The 15342-nt window shown below is 49.0% G+C and overlaps 1 protein-coding gene across 1 annotated transcript; it reads right to left on the bottom strand.

Moving 5' to 3' along the window:
- Window positions 1-842: 842 nt before the first annotated feature.
- On the bottom strand, window positions 843-14764 carry R3HDML (R3H domain containing like). Its single transcript, XM_084775869.1, has 6 exons — window positions 14677-14764; window positions 13678-13985; window positions 9700-9818; window positions 6637-6769; window positions 4920-5035; window positions 843-1291 (listed from the first exon to the last, which is right to left on the bottom strand). Exons 2-6 carry the CDS (start codon window positions 13936-13938, stop codon window positions 1159-1161), a joined length of 762 nt encoding a protein of 253 aa, XP_084631995.1. The 5' UTR covers window positions 13939-13985; window positions 14677-14764; the 3' UTR covers window positions 843-1158.
- Window positions 14765-15342: the final 578 nt, after the last annotated feature.

Here is a 15342-nt window from a genome sequence, read left to right on the forward strand (position 1 = left end):
TGCAGTGATGGGGCAGAGGGAAGACAGAGCAAGGCATGATGGGAGCACAGTGACGGGGCAGAGGGAAGACAGCAGAGCAGATGGAGTGTAGTGATGGGGTAGAAAGAAGACAGAGCAGGGCATGATGGGAATGCAGTGATGAGGCAGAGGGAAGACAGAGCAGAGCAGATGGCGTATAGTGATGGGGCAGAGGGAAAGCCATGGGGCCCATGGCATACTGCAGGGAAGAAAAGCAGAGATAGAAACAGGTCTTTGGCCAACTTGTGGTTGTGTCTTTGGAGAGGGCCCGGGAAGGTCAAAGAAGTGTGAATTTAAGCCTTAGCATCCTCATCTATGAAACAAGCCTGGATCCTGTGCTTGTTCTGCAAGATGTACCAAGGGTGGGGATATGATGTGGAGGGGGAAAAAAAGTTAGGACTTGAAATTAGCCCAGTGGAGGAGAAAAGCACCAGTCTGCACAGGCTAGCCAGGAAGGCTGGGATTGGATGGCTGGAGGCACGTCTTGGCTTAAAGCTGCTTTGTCGTCATCATCATCATCGTTGTGGTTGTGGTTGTTGTTTGTTCTTTAGGTGTCTGAGGATGACTTTCAGCTTCTGACCCTCTTGACTCTACTTTCTGAACCCTGGGGTCGGGGGTGCGCACCATCATGCCGGGCTTGTGGGATGCTTTCAAACACTCTTAACACTGAGCTCGAGCATGAGACGGCTTAATGGGTGCCTTTCATTACGTGGACAGTCTTACGCTGGAACCCTGAGAGTCACAAACTACGTTTTCTATTCTGTTCCCAGCAGCCCTAGCTTCAGATAACCGCGCAAATGAAAAAACCACAGGTTTTGCAGGGCATGGTGGCACGCAAGGCTTTAATCCCAACATTCTGGAGGCAGAGGCATGCAGAATTTTGAGTTCAAGGCCAGCCTGGTCTACACGGAGAAACCCTGTCTTGAGAAAGAAAAACAAAACGAGAGAGAGAGAGAAAGAGAGAAAAGAAAAAAAAGCATGTCAGATATCAGAGAGAAGAAAAGATGTTTCTAAGGACGGGAGAGGAGGCTCCTTTGATAGGTACTGAACGTTTAAGAAAAAGAATTTATAAAGAACTATAGGACCTGGCCAACTCCTGTTCTCCCTCTCCTAGCCAGCAGTGCCATACATTGGGCCAGCTCAGACCCATGGGAGCCTGTTGGACTTGAGCCCAGAGAAGCACATGTTGCTGTTGCAGTTGCCTTGGTAACTGGGAGGACAGGCAGAACATGGCTTCCCGGTCTTGTAGGGTGCCTCTCCGATCCAGTTGCCCCTAAAAGAGAACAGGCCCAGAGAAACAGGGTTAGGGAACAGGGGAGTTTAGGTTAAACAGTCTTCCCAGATTTCCACGTTTCAGCCCGGGGATCCGCTGCCTATGTGACCTTGAGCATGGCACCTCTGTAGGCTCTGGTTTCTTCCTCTGCAAACCTAGCAGAAGCTCTCATCTCCATAGGGATCAGAGAACAGCAAAAATGCAGCCTGTGCACACGCGCACAGCATCGTGCTTGGCAAATAGCGACATCCTGTAAGGCTTGGTATTCTCAAGCCCTCCAGACTCCCTGGGGACGAGGTACTCTGACCTAAAACCACCCTCTCCAAAGACCACTGCCTTTTAGGGGAGGGAATTAGGAGTTGCGGCCAAGTGGTTACCAAGTTTTCTATGGGCTGACAGAAAAGAGACTGGGACGCCTGCGGCTCAGTTGGCAGAGATCTTGCCGAGTGTGCACAGAGCCCTGGGTTCAGTTTCCTGTACCACAAATGACAGGTGTGGAGGTACATGCTTATAATTCCAGCACTTGGAGGGGAAAGCAAGAGGATTAGTTCAAGGTCATCCTTAGCTAATTAAGGAGTTAAAAAGCCAGCCTGGACTACATGAGACCTTGTCTCAAAAGAGTGATAGAGCCTGCCGGGCGGTGGTGGCGCACGCCTTTAATCCCAGAACTCTCTGTGAGTTCGAGGCCAGCCCGGTCTACAAAGTTAGTCCAAGACAGCCAAGGCTATACAGAGAAACTCTGTCTCAAAAAAGGAAAAAAAAAAAAAAGATAAAGCCAGCAAGATGGCTCAGCAGGTCAAGCCTGATGACCTGAGTTCAATTCCCAGAACCCATATGATTGAAGAAGAGAATCAACTCTAAGAAGTTTTCTTCTGATCTCCACATACATACTGTGGCATGTGCACACCACCCTCACAAATAAATGACTGTAATATTAATAAATAAAAAATGATATTATGATAATAATTGTCATTGAGTTCTTCACTTAAAAAGACTCTATGGCATCTTTTATGTTATATTTTACTACAACTTTAAGATTTTTTTTTATTATTTATTTATTGTGCGTGTGCTTGTGTTCCTGTGACATAAAAGCAGCTATAAAGAGGAGATAAAGGATTCATATCCCTGTGTTTCAATAAAACTTTATTTACACAAGGAGCCACAAGCCAATTTTGGCCACAGACCACAGTCCTCAGATTGCTTCCTTGCAGAATCCCATTACCAGCTGTGGGCCTGGTGTTCCAGAGAGTTTATCTGTAGTCCTAGTACTTGGGAGGCAGAAGCTGGGAGATTTATGAGTTTGAGGCCATCTTGGGCTATGGGGAAAGTTCCAAGACAGCCTGGGCCACATAAAGAGGCATTGTCTTTTTAAAAAATGCAAAGCAGCAACAATGAAAGAAAGCAACATTTAAAAACTCCACAGTGCGGAGCAGCGGGCCCAGTTAATCCACACTCACTCCCCACATCTGCCTGTGCCTGTCCTTCTTGTTCCTTCTTCCTAAAGTCACCTCCTGTTTCTTGCTCCAGGCTGCCCCGGTGTCTTATCTCTGGCCTTCTGTAAGTTATCTACAACTTTTTTGTTTGTTTCTTTGTTTGTTTGTTTTTCGACACAGGGTCTCTCTGTGTAGCCTTGGCTGTCCTAGACTCACTTTGTACACCAGGCTAGCCTCGAACTCACAGCGATCCACCTGCCTCTGCCTCCCGAGTGCTGGGATTAAAGGCGTGCGCCACCACTCCCGGCTATCTGCAACTCCTAAGGTTTATTTTTCCCACTTTAAGTAAGGGAATACTTCTTATGGCAGAAATGTAATCCCACTGCCACACCCCATCCCCCACCACTCCCACTCCCAACCCCCCCCCACCATCTCCCACCCCCCCACCCCCCACCACCTTATCACTGCTTAACAGTAATCAGGTTGGTGTCATGAGTTGCTTGTTTTATTTTTGGTTTTGAGACATGGTGTCTTATAGCCAAGACTGTTTTGTTTTATCTGTTTTTGGTTTCTCAGGACAGAGTTTCTCCATGTAGCCTTGGTGGTCCTGGACTCACTTTGTAGAGCAGGCTGGCCTCGAACTCAAAGTGGTCCACCTGCTTCAGTCTCCTAAGTGCTAGGATTAAAGGCGTGTGCCACCATGCCCGGTTTATAGCCAAGACTCACTATGTAGCCCAGGTGACTATTAACTCCTGACCCTTAGGCTACTAGGTTCCCTGTGCTGAGATTGCACAGTGCACACCCAAGCCTCACAAGTACTCAGGAAAATATGTACTTCTGGTTGAAACCAGTAGCAGATTTCATTAATTTATTCATTCATCCATTGACCTCTTCAGAATGTCCATGGACATCAAGGTTAGTGCCAGATACTATAAATTGTATTTTTTTTTTTAAAGGTGCTCTTGGGACTCAGGCATGGGAGAACACATCTATAACTCTAATAATCAGAAGGCAGGGGACCAGAAGTTCAGTCATCTTCATTGAAAATTTGAGGCCAACCTGGGCTATAAGAGAGCCTGTCATTTTGCTTTTGTTTTTGTTTTTGGCTTTTTCAAGACAGGGTTTCTCTGTATAGTCTTGACTGTCCTGGACTCGCTTTGTAGACCAGGCTGGCCTCGAACTCACAAAGATCCACCTGCCTCTGCCTCCCCAGTGCTGGGATTAAAGGCGTGCGCCACCACGCCCAGTGGAGAGCCTGTCTTTAAAAAATAAAAAAATAAAAAAAGGAAGAGGAAGGTTGAGGTCGTGGGGCCTTCTAGATACATTCAAAGAAGTTGAGTTCTTTGTTTAACCATTTGAGGGCAAGTTCTGCTTAAGAAAAAAAAAAGATAATGACTAAACTGGGTTGTTCTGGCTCCTAATTCCAGCACTCGGAGAAACTGAGGCAGAAGATAATCACTGCAAGTTTGAGACACTCTTGGCTAAGCAGCCAGTTCCAGGCCATTTAGGTTTCAGAGTGAGACCTGTCTCAACACAACCAAAAGAGTTTGCTTTTTTTCTTTCATTTTGAGGTAAATCTGTAACGTTCACCACAAGCCCGCACACTGATGTTGGGTGGGAACACCTACCGCCATTTCCCTGTGTTTCCAAGAGACTTGTGTAAAGATGGCTCTTGATCTCCTGCCTACCAAGGTGAGAGAGAGAGACAGAGAGAGCTGGGGGTGGGGGTGGGGGGGGCGGAGGAGACTACGTTCTGTCCATCTTTGTTTTCCTATCCAAACCCACCCACCTACAGGTGTTCTTAGTTGTCTGTTTCTTGGGGTGAGCACTGTGCCCATGGTGAGAGATTTGCATATGCTCAGTGACGCCTGAGGCTAACTTTATGGTGAAGTATTAGCACAGACACCTGGAGGGCAGATAGGTCAATTTAGGCCACAAACCCCCGCCTTTCCTCCCTGCCTCCCATCCTCCCTCCTCTTCCTCCTCCTCCTTCCTCCACCGCCCCCCCTTGGGTACAGAATAAGGAGTATTGGCTGAGGCTGTGGTTAAATGGTGTAGAACACTTGCCTAGATGATGCAAGACCAAATCCCAGTACCACCAAACAAGCAAGCAAGTAAACAAACAAACAAACGGCCTTGGCAGTTGCCAAAATCTGTATAATACTGAATGGGAGGAGCCCGGGTGCGCTACTTACTTAATGGCGTAGTTGCAGACCAGGTACACGGCCTGCTGCCAGGTGCTGCCCCACACATTGATGCTGCTACAGGTGTGAAGAGCACAGCCCAGCCGACTGGAGGATGCCCACACCATCTGCGGAAGCACAGAGACCGGTAGGCTGAGACTTGGAGGAGCCCAGGAGCCCTGGGCAGCATGGTTACTGCACCCCATTCCAGTTAAGTACAGTATGTGAATTCTTGGGGGCTGGGGCAGGAGGAGGGGGAGGGGCCATGTCTGCCTATTCTATGGGGTTGAGGGATAGCTTGAGGCATTTAGTCTGTCTCTCAAATATTACATTTTACTGAAACCAGCCGGGCATGGTGATGCCTGCCTTTAATCTCAGCACTCGGGAGGCAGGGGGAGGCAGATCACTATGAATTTGAGGCCAGTCTGGTCTACAAAGTGAGTCTAGGACAGCCAGGGCTACACAGAGAAACCCTGTCTTGAAAAACCAACAAAACAAAGCAAAACATTTTACTGAACCCAACAGTAAAAAATGTGTTTCACATTGTTACACAGTGAAATGTGCAGATGGCAGGAAAGTGTAGTGAAAGAAGCAGGGCTGTAGCTCAGTGGTCAAACGCACGCTTAGCGGTTGTTCTAAGCCCCTGGGGTTAATAACCGGTGCACCAAAGAAAGTTACAAAGCAATATTTCTCATTACTACGTGTGATATGTTACTGTTTTCTATACCCTTCCGTTCATTTTTTCTTCTTCTTAAGATTTTCCTTTTAGTGACACCCTCTGAAAGCCACTGTAGTGTTAGAGGCTAAACAGACTTTGAATTACACACATTTGAGTCGGCGTCTCAATGGCCTTTTTGGGAGATTTTAACTGACTCTCCAATCCCCTCTGTGCCTCTGAGCTTCATTAAGCTTCATATAATCCCAGCACTCGGGAGGCAGAGGCAGATGGATCGCTGTGAGTTCGAGGCCAGCCTGGTCTACAAAGCGGGTCCAGGACAGTCAAGGCTACACAGAGAAACCCTATCTTGAAAAACAACAACAAAAAAAAAAAAAAAGAAAGAAAGAAAAAGAAAAAAAAAAGAAAAGAAAAATGGAAGTAATAATGCCCCATGATTTAGTTTGTTTTGTTTGTTTGTTTGTTTGTTTGAGACAGAGCCTCAGTATGTATCCCTGAATAGCCTGGAACTCCATATGCAGACCAAACTGACCTTGAATTCCCAGAGATCTGCCTTCCTTTTGTCTCCCAAGTGCTGGGCCTAAAAGCATGAGCCACCACACCTGGATATTTTATTTTCTGAGATACTTGGATTGAGTGGGATGTAGCTCAGTGGTAGAACAAAACAGATAGTAGGAGCCTTTGGAAACAGAAAATACCCAAAATATCCTAAACAAAACAATGGCAGGGTATGGTGCTGTGAGCTCAGAAGGTGAGCCAGGGGGATTTCTATGAGTTCCAGGCCTGTGAGAGCCTGTGTTTCAATATAATTCACCTCAAGTCATTGCCTGCACAATTTCCCAGGTATGGACACTTTACCTAAAGGAAAGCACACACTGGGGATAGTTGGCATGCCTGCACTCCCAGCATTCATGAGGCTGAGACAGGATAGAGAGTTAGGGACCAGCCTGGGATATATAGTGACAGTGACTCATTCTCGCTCTGACACCCCCACTATCCCCGTCTGAGGTGCCAGGGTCTGTTCAGCAGCACTCTTGGCTGACAGAAGGGTACCTGGGTATAGTGAGAGCAGACAGGACCGCTGCAGAGCAAAGGGCAGTGCGGGGCACAATCCTTTGGAGTGGGAAATGAGTAATGCCGCTTTTCCTCAGACCAAGACTTCACAAGATCTACCACAGAACGGTACCTGGGGAGGTCAAGAACATGGAAGAAGGTGAGGGGAGGATGGAAAAGCCACTCTGTCACTGACTCCTGTGGTGAGTCACTTCATTTCCTCATCACGTTCCCCATCTATAAGATAGAATGTGGACAGTTACACTTATCTCATAGTTATATTCTGAGGAGCAGCTGAGGTAAGCTGTGGAAAGCTCACCTGTCTCTGACTCATAGTGAGTGTTCTATAACGCTGTGCAAAGCCCCAGGTTGTGGTGGCATCTCAGACAGTGCTTGCATTTTCAGGGAAGGGGAGGTATGCTGGTCCATTCAGCCAAGCCAGGAAGCTCTCTGCAGGCTGAACGTGCCTGATGGGATCTGAGGACTTTCTCCACCAGCTGTGTCTGCCGATGCCCACAGCCTGAAGAGATCAGGTCACCTCCCTAGCAGCTCTCCCTGTGACAGAGTTCAGAAGCAGTGTAGTGCTGTATCTCGATGCTGTGCTGAACTAAACCACATGACCTGAAACTTCCTGCCAGACCCCTCAAACTTACAAAAGCCTGGTGTTCCTTTTGTCCTTGGGATTGCTCTGGTGCTATTCTCCAAAAAGGCTCTCTGGCCTCTTCTCACCATCCCTCTCATGACATCTGACTATGTAGCTCTGACTGGCCTTGAACTCACAGAGATTGGCCTGCCTCTGCCTCTGCCTTCCCAGTGCTGGGACTAAAGGTGTTGCCACTGCAGCTGGCTTTCCCTGTCTCTCTTATTCTCACTCTTTTAAAAAAAATTACTTATTTTTACTTTATTTGCCTGCATTATGTCTATATGAGGGAGTCATGTACTAGAGTTACAGACAGTTGTGAGCTGTCATATGGGTGCTGGGAATTGAACCAGGGTCCTTTGGAAGAGCAGTCAGTGCTCTTAACCACTGAGTCATCTCTCCAGCCCTCTTCTCACTCTTTTAAAAAGGCTACATTTTGGAGCTGGAGCAGTGGCTCAGAGGTTAAGAGTATTGGCTGCTCTTCTAGAAGATCCAAGCTCAGGGCACCAGGACACTGTGGCATACACACACACCCGTAAATATAATACTTTTTTTTCTAGACTGGGTTTCTCTGTGTAGCCTTGGCTGTCCTGGACTCACTTTGTAGACCAGGCTGGCCTTGAACTCACAGCGATCCACCTGCCTCTGCCTCCCGAGTGCTGGGATTAAAGGCATGCGCCACCACCGCCCAGCTGTAAATATAATTTTTTTTTTTTGTTTTTTTGAGACAGGGTTTCTCTGTATAGCCTTGGCTGTCCTGGACTCACTTTGTAGACCAGGCTGGCCTCGAACTCACAGCGATCCGCCTGCCTCTGCCTCCCGAGTGCTGGGATTAAAGGTGTGCGCCACCACACCCGGCTTGTAAATATAATTTTTAAAAGATTTTATTTTTATTTTAAATTGTGTGTGTGTGTGTGTGTGTGTGTGTGAGTGCATGCGCATACATGCACACATACTCACAGGTGCACATGAGGTTCACTGCCAAAGAATGTCAAAAGAGGGTGTTGGATCCCTTGGAGCTGAAGTTATTGGCAACTCTGAGCTGTCTGATTCAGGTTCTTTGTAAAGTAGTACTCAACTCATTACCACTGACTTAACCACTTCCTCTAAATAAGCTGCATCTTCTGAAAAGAATTATATGCCGCTTTCCTTTCCTGGACTGCCCGCTGGTGTTTTATCTAACTCTTCATCGTTGTATTTAGCAGATAGGCAGAAAGCCCAGAAGAGCAGCCAGGGGGCCTGGGAGCACCCACACTGACAGCGTGCAACTGTGCCTCTGCTCTCTGTGAACTTCAGGGGGCTCTCAGGCTATGTGACTGCATGGCAGGAGGGAGGGTGTGTGAGCTTGGGGAAGGGCGTGGCCATCAAGATCAGCTCTGCAGGGCTCTGAGAGACCGTTCACAGTTCCCAAGGCCTGGCGCTGCCTCCAGCCATGGCGACATGCAAAGGCTGAGGAGTTGTTCAGTTGTCTGGAGCAACCTTGACCCAAGCTTAGGCCGTGGCAAACTGGTAGGCTAAGGAGGGTCATGTTTCCCTAATATCCTCAATTTGTTGGATAAAAATGTGGCATATGACCATCCCTTAAATGTTTCCATGTATGTTTGTGTGCACCTGTGCACACGCGTGGGACATGTGTGTACATGTGGAAGCCAGAAGTCAACCTCAGGCATGTTTTAGAAACCATCTTCCTTTTTTTTTTTTTTTTTTGAGACAGGGTCTCTCACTGGCCTGAAATTCATATATTAGACTAATCTTCTTAGCCAGTGGTCTCCAGGGATCCTCCTGCCTCAGTTTCCCCTGTCCTGGGGTTTAAGGGAACACCATTATGCTCAGCTTTTTTTTTTTTTACATGTGCTTTTTCAGTCCTCATGTTTGTAAGGTAAACACTTCAACAGCTGAGCATCTCCTGAGCCCTTGTAAAAACATCTTGAACGTTTACCAGTTTACAAAACCCACGTGTCTAGAAATAGCTAACCTAGGTCAACAGGGGCCCCCAAGTTTTATAACATAGGCATAACTTCCTCAGGTCACACAAATCAGAACTCAGGCGCCCACGTCCTGACTCAGAAGCTGGAATGGTGACAAGAGCCAGGCTGGCAGTTTGGTTCCGTTGTCATTACTGGGCCCTATGTCCTCTCACTTCCTACCCCACGTCCTCGCTCCACTCCTCACAGCCCTCATCACCTTATTGTGCATGAGAATCTTCAAGTCCAACCTCACACTCTGAAGTGGCATGAACTGTAACTTGTCTGCCCCCTGTTGCCTGTGTCGCCCTCATAACTGGGCTAGGTTTCTTCATGTGCTGAGCCTGTCTGCCCCACTCTTCACAGTTCGCACCACCACGCATAGCACCCGGGCCAGAGTACGCACTCAGTGGATATTTGTCGAATGACTACATGGACAAAGGGCAGAGGTCCACTCACCGGCCAGAATGGATAGAGAGGTTCTGGCCCACGTATTTCATCAGCTGTGAGGGTCCGTGGGCCCAGATGCACTGAGTGGCCCAGGCTTCAGCAGACCTGGCCAGCTGCTCATCCCAGACCTGAGGAAGGAAAGATCATGAACTTGCCCCAGGGTAAACAAGTGGGGTGCAGAGATGCCCATTTATACAGAACCATGCTCTTTCTCAGTCTCCTGAGATCAACACACATACTTAGAGATCAGAAAACAGAGGTTCTTCCTCTAAGGTCAAGCACAACTCTGCAGCTAAGCTAAGGTCTGTGCTCAGGTCTCTGGTTCTGAGTCCTACGCTCTTTCTTCCTCAGTAGACATAGGATGCAAAGGCCAAAGCTTTGTTTGGAATCACAGGGCATCTGTTTAATAGTTAGCAACAGTCCTGCATGTGGCTGAACCCAGGGTGAAGAGGAGTCATTGATTTTTTTTTCAAGACAGGGTTTCTCTCTGTAACCTTGGCTGTCCTGGACTCACTTTGTAGACCAGGCTGGTCTCAAACTCACAGTGATCCACCTGTCTCTGCCTCCCGAGTGCTGGGATTAAAGGCATGCACCACCGCGCCCCGCTGGAATCATTGATTTTTAAGTTCACAGTGTTTTCATTTAGAAACTGAGTTCAAGACCCCTTTTAAAGGTATGAAAACATGCAAAGAATTAAGATGAAAAATAAAAGCAGGATGTGGCTGTGCATGCCTTTAATCCTAACATTTGGGAGGCAGTGACAGGAAGATCTCTATAAACGGAGGCCAGCCTGGTCTCCATAGCTAGTATCAGGCCAGCCTGTCATGAAAAAAAAAAAAAAGATATCAAAAGAATATGGCTCAGTGGTTAAGAGCATTGACTGCTCTTCCAAAGGACCTGGGTTCAGTTTTCATCACCCACATGGCAGCTCACACCTGTCTGTAACTCGAAGCTCTGACACCTTCACACAGATGCACATGTACCCAAAGCACTATTGCACATAAAACAAAAGTAAATAATGCAGAGTGGACCATCCTACACCTTTTATCACTCCTGGGAGCCCTGTACCTGTCACCAGCCTGAAATACTCTTTGTACACCCACACATGTGGACACACAAATGGCCGTGTGCACCCTGTTCTGCACCCAATTCCTTTCCCCTGACAGGACAGGTCACCCTAGTGATTATATTCCTCATCAGTATCCATCAAGTCCCTCTTTATCCTTTTTCATAGTTATATAAGTTTCCAGTATGGAAATTCTTCATAGTTTATAGCTGGGGGAAATTATCTCTTAAAAAAAATTCTAAGCCAGGCATGGTGGCGCACGCCTATAATCCCAGCACTCAGGAGGCAGAGGCAGGTGGATCTCTGTGAGTTCGAGGCCAGCCTGGTCTACAAAGCGGGTCCAGGACAGCCAAGGCTACACAGAGAAACTCTGTCTCAAAAAAAAAAAATTCTAGTTCCCAGAGCTAGGAAGGTGGCTTAGAGGGGAAGACCACCTCCTGCTCTTAGAGGACCTGGGTTTAGTCCCCAGTGCCCATGTGGCATCTCCCAACTGCCTATAATTCCAGTTCTAGAGGATCTGATACCCTCTTCTGTTTATGGAAAGCCTGGACTACATGAGGCTGAAGCAGCGTAGCCAGACAGGGAAAATTATGGGGACGTGGGAAGAGAGAAGAGTCGCTCCGCCGGAGCCTGGTTAAAGTCCCCGGCCAATTGAGACTTAAAGACTAACATAGCTAACAACATTTTTTTTTCAATCCCTGACAAGACTTTGTCTAAAAACCAAACCAAGGGCCGGAGAGAGATGGCTTAATGGTTAAGAGTACCGGCTGCTCTTCCAGAGGACCCAGGTTCAGTTCCCAGCACCCACACGGAGGTTCAGAAGCATCTTTAACTCCAGATTCCGAGGCTCCCAATGCCTTCTCCTGGCCTCTGTAAAGACCAGGCTCCCACAGGGTACACAATCATAATGCAGGCAAAACACTCACATAAAAATAGACAAAATATTAAGAAACAAGCGGGGCGTGGTGGCACATACCTTTAGTTCCAACACTTAGGGAGGCAGAGGCAGGCAGGTGGCTGTGAGTTCGAGGCCAGCCTGGTCTACAAAGTGAGTCCAGGACAAGCCAAGGCTATAAGAGAAACCCCATCTTGAAAAATCGAAAAGTTAGCTGGGTGTGGTGTACATGCTTTTAATCCCAGCACTCAGGAGGCAGAGGCAGACGGATCTCTGTGAGTTTGAGGCCAGCCTGGTCTACAAAGTGAGTTCAGGACAGCCAGGGATACACAGAGAAACCCTGTCTCAAAAAACCAAAAACAGAGAGAGAGAGAGAGAGAGAGAGAGAGAGAGAGAGAGAGAGAAGAAAAGTTAACAAACAGAACTCCAAACCCCAGTTTCCTTCCATCTCTGACTCCCTGGAATTCTTCGTGTTAGTATTTGTTCACTCAGCAAATATTGAACAATATTCTTTGGCACCAACGACTCAGTCTAGCAAGGAAATGAGCTGTCAAACAAACACGACTCATGACAAGCCCATGTGGGGATGTGGAAAGTGACCTAGACCTTCTTGGCGCTTGGAAGGCTTCAGGAGTGAGGACTGCTCAGTCCGGGTCACCCTAATCTGTGGGGACAAGCCACCTTGTAAATAAGAAATGGGGGTGCTAAAAAAAAAAGGCCCAAACACCCCTCACTGCCACTGCATGCTCTTTAGGGAAAGCAGAGCCGAGAGGAAAAGGGAGGGAAGGGACAAATAAGTCCCGGAGACCTTTCCCAGCATCCCTGGAGAGAAAGACTAGCTAGCTTGTTCCCTGGGTTCTATTACACAGGCAGTAAATAAACACCTGTTGGGGCTAGTGCCACCCACAGCACTGGTGTTCAATTAAATGTGTCATTTGTTTGGAAACCCCGAGGGCCTTCTGTGTGTCAGTTTTACTGTTAACAAATGAATGAATGAGCCGGCAAACAAATGACATCCCCCCCCATCCCCACCTGCCACCCCCAGCTGCCTGCTATCTGGTTGGCCCCTTCATAATTACCTCCTGATAAATGCTATTAGGGCTTCGCATCTTGTTGTGGCCTTTGATTACTCTTACCTACCCCCCCCACCCCAAAGTAGGCTTCTTGAGGGAATAAGCCTTGTTCTCTGAAGTATCCAGAAGGCTTAGTACTGCATCTGCCTCCAAATTGGAGGCAGTACATAAAAGACCACTGAGAAGGGGCCGCCTTTTCAGTTGTCAGGTGGGAGGGGGGTGGGGTCAAGCACTTATCTCTTTGCCTAAAGGCGGTCTCTGTGGGCTGGCAGCCTATCTCTCCAGGCTCTGGGGACAATGGTCCCCGGAAGGAGCTATGATAGGAGAGTTTGGCTTCTTGGAGACTGAGCTGAGAGACGCTAAGACTGACCCTTTGAAAAAGACATCCCAACTGGTACTGAGATTTGGCTTCTGGCATCTCTCAGCCCAAGATACCCTGGTGCCTGCCCCTGTCTTCCACGGAGGCTGGAAATGAATGGTCTAGGTGTGTCAATCATCAACCCCCTCTGCTGAGAGACAATAGCCTGGAAAGCAACCGTCTCCCACCCCCTGCAGGTCCCCAGTGTAGAACAAAATTCCTGGGCAGCATAATGTGTTAGGGGAAACTCCAGCCTTAGCAGAGGGCAGACCTGCCTTGCGATCCAGGGCTGGGGAACCTTAGGCAAACTTGTCCTCCTTTTGAAAACAGATAAAATACTGTCTTGAAAGAAGAGGGTTGTGTGAAGGACCCCAAGGTGCCCTACAGGCTACAGATAGTATTCCTGTCTCCCTGCCCATCCCCCTCACTGAGGGTTTATGCACGGATCTTACTTTCTGCATCTGTAAAACGGATTACTTCTTTTCACTATCTGCTTGAGCCAGTCAGGCAGGCAGATGCTTCAAGCTCTTGAAAGCCAGCCACTCCAGGCTGCTGTTTGCCTGGAAGGTGCACGGGAAGGCTTGGTGGAACTCACCATATACTCCATGTTGGCAGCAGGTGGGCGTACGCTGGCCCGGATGTGGTTGTGATAGTCCAGCAAGGCACTCATGTCCCGGGCAGAGATGTGACGCTTCCGCCGGTGCCGGGGCACCCCCAGGCCAGACAGGGGCCACACAGCTATGTTCTTGGGTCGGCCCTGAACCAGTGTGGTGTTGGACATCTTTAAAGCCCCCACTGTGTGGCCTGTCCAGAGGAGAAGACCTGCGAGGCCCACGGTGCTGGACAGAAGAGGCATAGCCGTCTGGGATGGTGTAACCTGTCTGGTGCACTTAGAGCTGCTGCCTAGGAGAGGTGGGTGTGAGAATGTCAAAGCCCGAGAGCACTCCTTGGGCACTGCCAGCCCAGAGAATGCTCCCTCGGGAACTTGGCAGGCATCCCCTGACCCAGCTCTGGTCCAGATACTCAATACTTCCCCCCTTGCTCTCCAGTGGCCTCAGTGGGTTAGTTAGGTGATGAGGAGAAATGCCCAGACAGTGGCTAATCCAGACTGGGCCCTGGAGCGGGAAGGTGCTACCACCTCAAAGCCAGGGCTCTGTCACAACTGCCCAGGAGACAGACTGCGATCCCCTCTGGCCAAACACCCATCCCATAATGTTGGACACAGTAGATGCCCACAGAAGCAGGACAGGCCCCTTTTTTGCGTGCAGCAGCCTCAGGATGGAGGGGGTGGCAGGGAGGACAGATGGCAGAGAATGACATTGGAGTTCAGAGTAAAAGATAAGAGAGACCCCCCCCCCCAAAAAAAGAGGAGGTGCACAGGCAGGGGATGGAGAAAGGAAATGCAAGAGAAATAGGAAGGAGGAGGAAAGGAGAGAGCTAGAATGATGGGAACGGAAGAAAGAACGCGGGAGAAATAGAGGCAAAGGGAAAAAGAATGGAGGGAAGGAGTATAGAGAAAAGAAGAGGAGGCCAGGAAACAGGGGAGGCTAAGGGAGACAAGGCGACTGGTCCCCTGGGGAGGGGGGGCACATACCCCGAACAGGCAGCCCCAGGAGGTGTCCGAGAAGTCAGGGGACCTCTGCAAATAGCCTGGTAGTGCAGCGACTTTAACGGTCCCTGGGGAACGATGGCATCTGACGTCCCAGCCAGCAGCCCCCTCCTTGCCCAGCCAGCACATTCTGAGAGGGAGGCTCCGCCTGCCTCGCTCGCCTGTGGGCTTTCCTCCCCAGCCCAGTCCTCCTGGTCCCTTTGCCATCTGGAGTGTGCAGGGCCTGTGGCTGAGCTGCAGCTGCGTGGAGATATCCTAAGGGGGTAAAAGTCCTGGAAGGGCAATGCCTGTGCTCCCAGGGAGGTCCCAGGCCCAGGGGGAGAGGGTTCCAATGTCTCCCTGGGAATCCCTCAGCCTCAGAGTGGGCAGATGAGCAACTACTAGGTGCCACACCCTAAGGTGAGGCAGGTGCCATGACCCCTCCCTGTACCATTTTGTAGAGGAGGAGTCTGGACCCCACAGAGGTGAAGGAAGAAGGCCACAGTCAACACAACCTGGGTTCAAATCCAGGTCTGTTCCCAGGGCTCTGTTAGAATGAGCAAATAATGTTCTGCTCTGTATCCAAACAAAATACAGATGTATGGGGTGAACTGCACTCAAACAGCATGGGGCGTGTGTGTGTGTGTGTGTGTGTGTGTGTGTGTGTGTGTG

This window comes from Acomys minous (assembly GCF_964271855.1).
Source record: "Acomys minous genome assembly, chromosome: 3".
In the NCBI taxonomy this organism is placed as follows: Eukaryota; Metazoa; Chordata; class Mammalia; order Rodentia; family Muridae; genus Acomys; species Acomys minous.

Bases quoted from the DNA above. Each gene is read 5' to 3' on its own strand.
- R3HDML (XM_084775869.1), bottom strand. From the start codon at position 13,938: ATGCCTCTTCTGTCCAGCACCGTGGGCCTCGCAGGTCTTCTCCTCTGG. The intron at 6,770-9,699 runs GTGAGTGGACCT...TGACCTCCCCAG, and splicing joins CTCTCTATCCATTCTGGCCG to GTACCGTTCTGTGGTAGATC. The intron at 1,292-4,919 runs GTAAGTAGCGCA...GTTCTCTTTTAG, and splicing joins GTCTGCAACTACGCCATTAA to GGGCAACTGGATCGGAGAGG.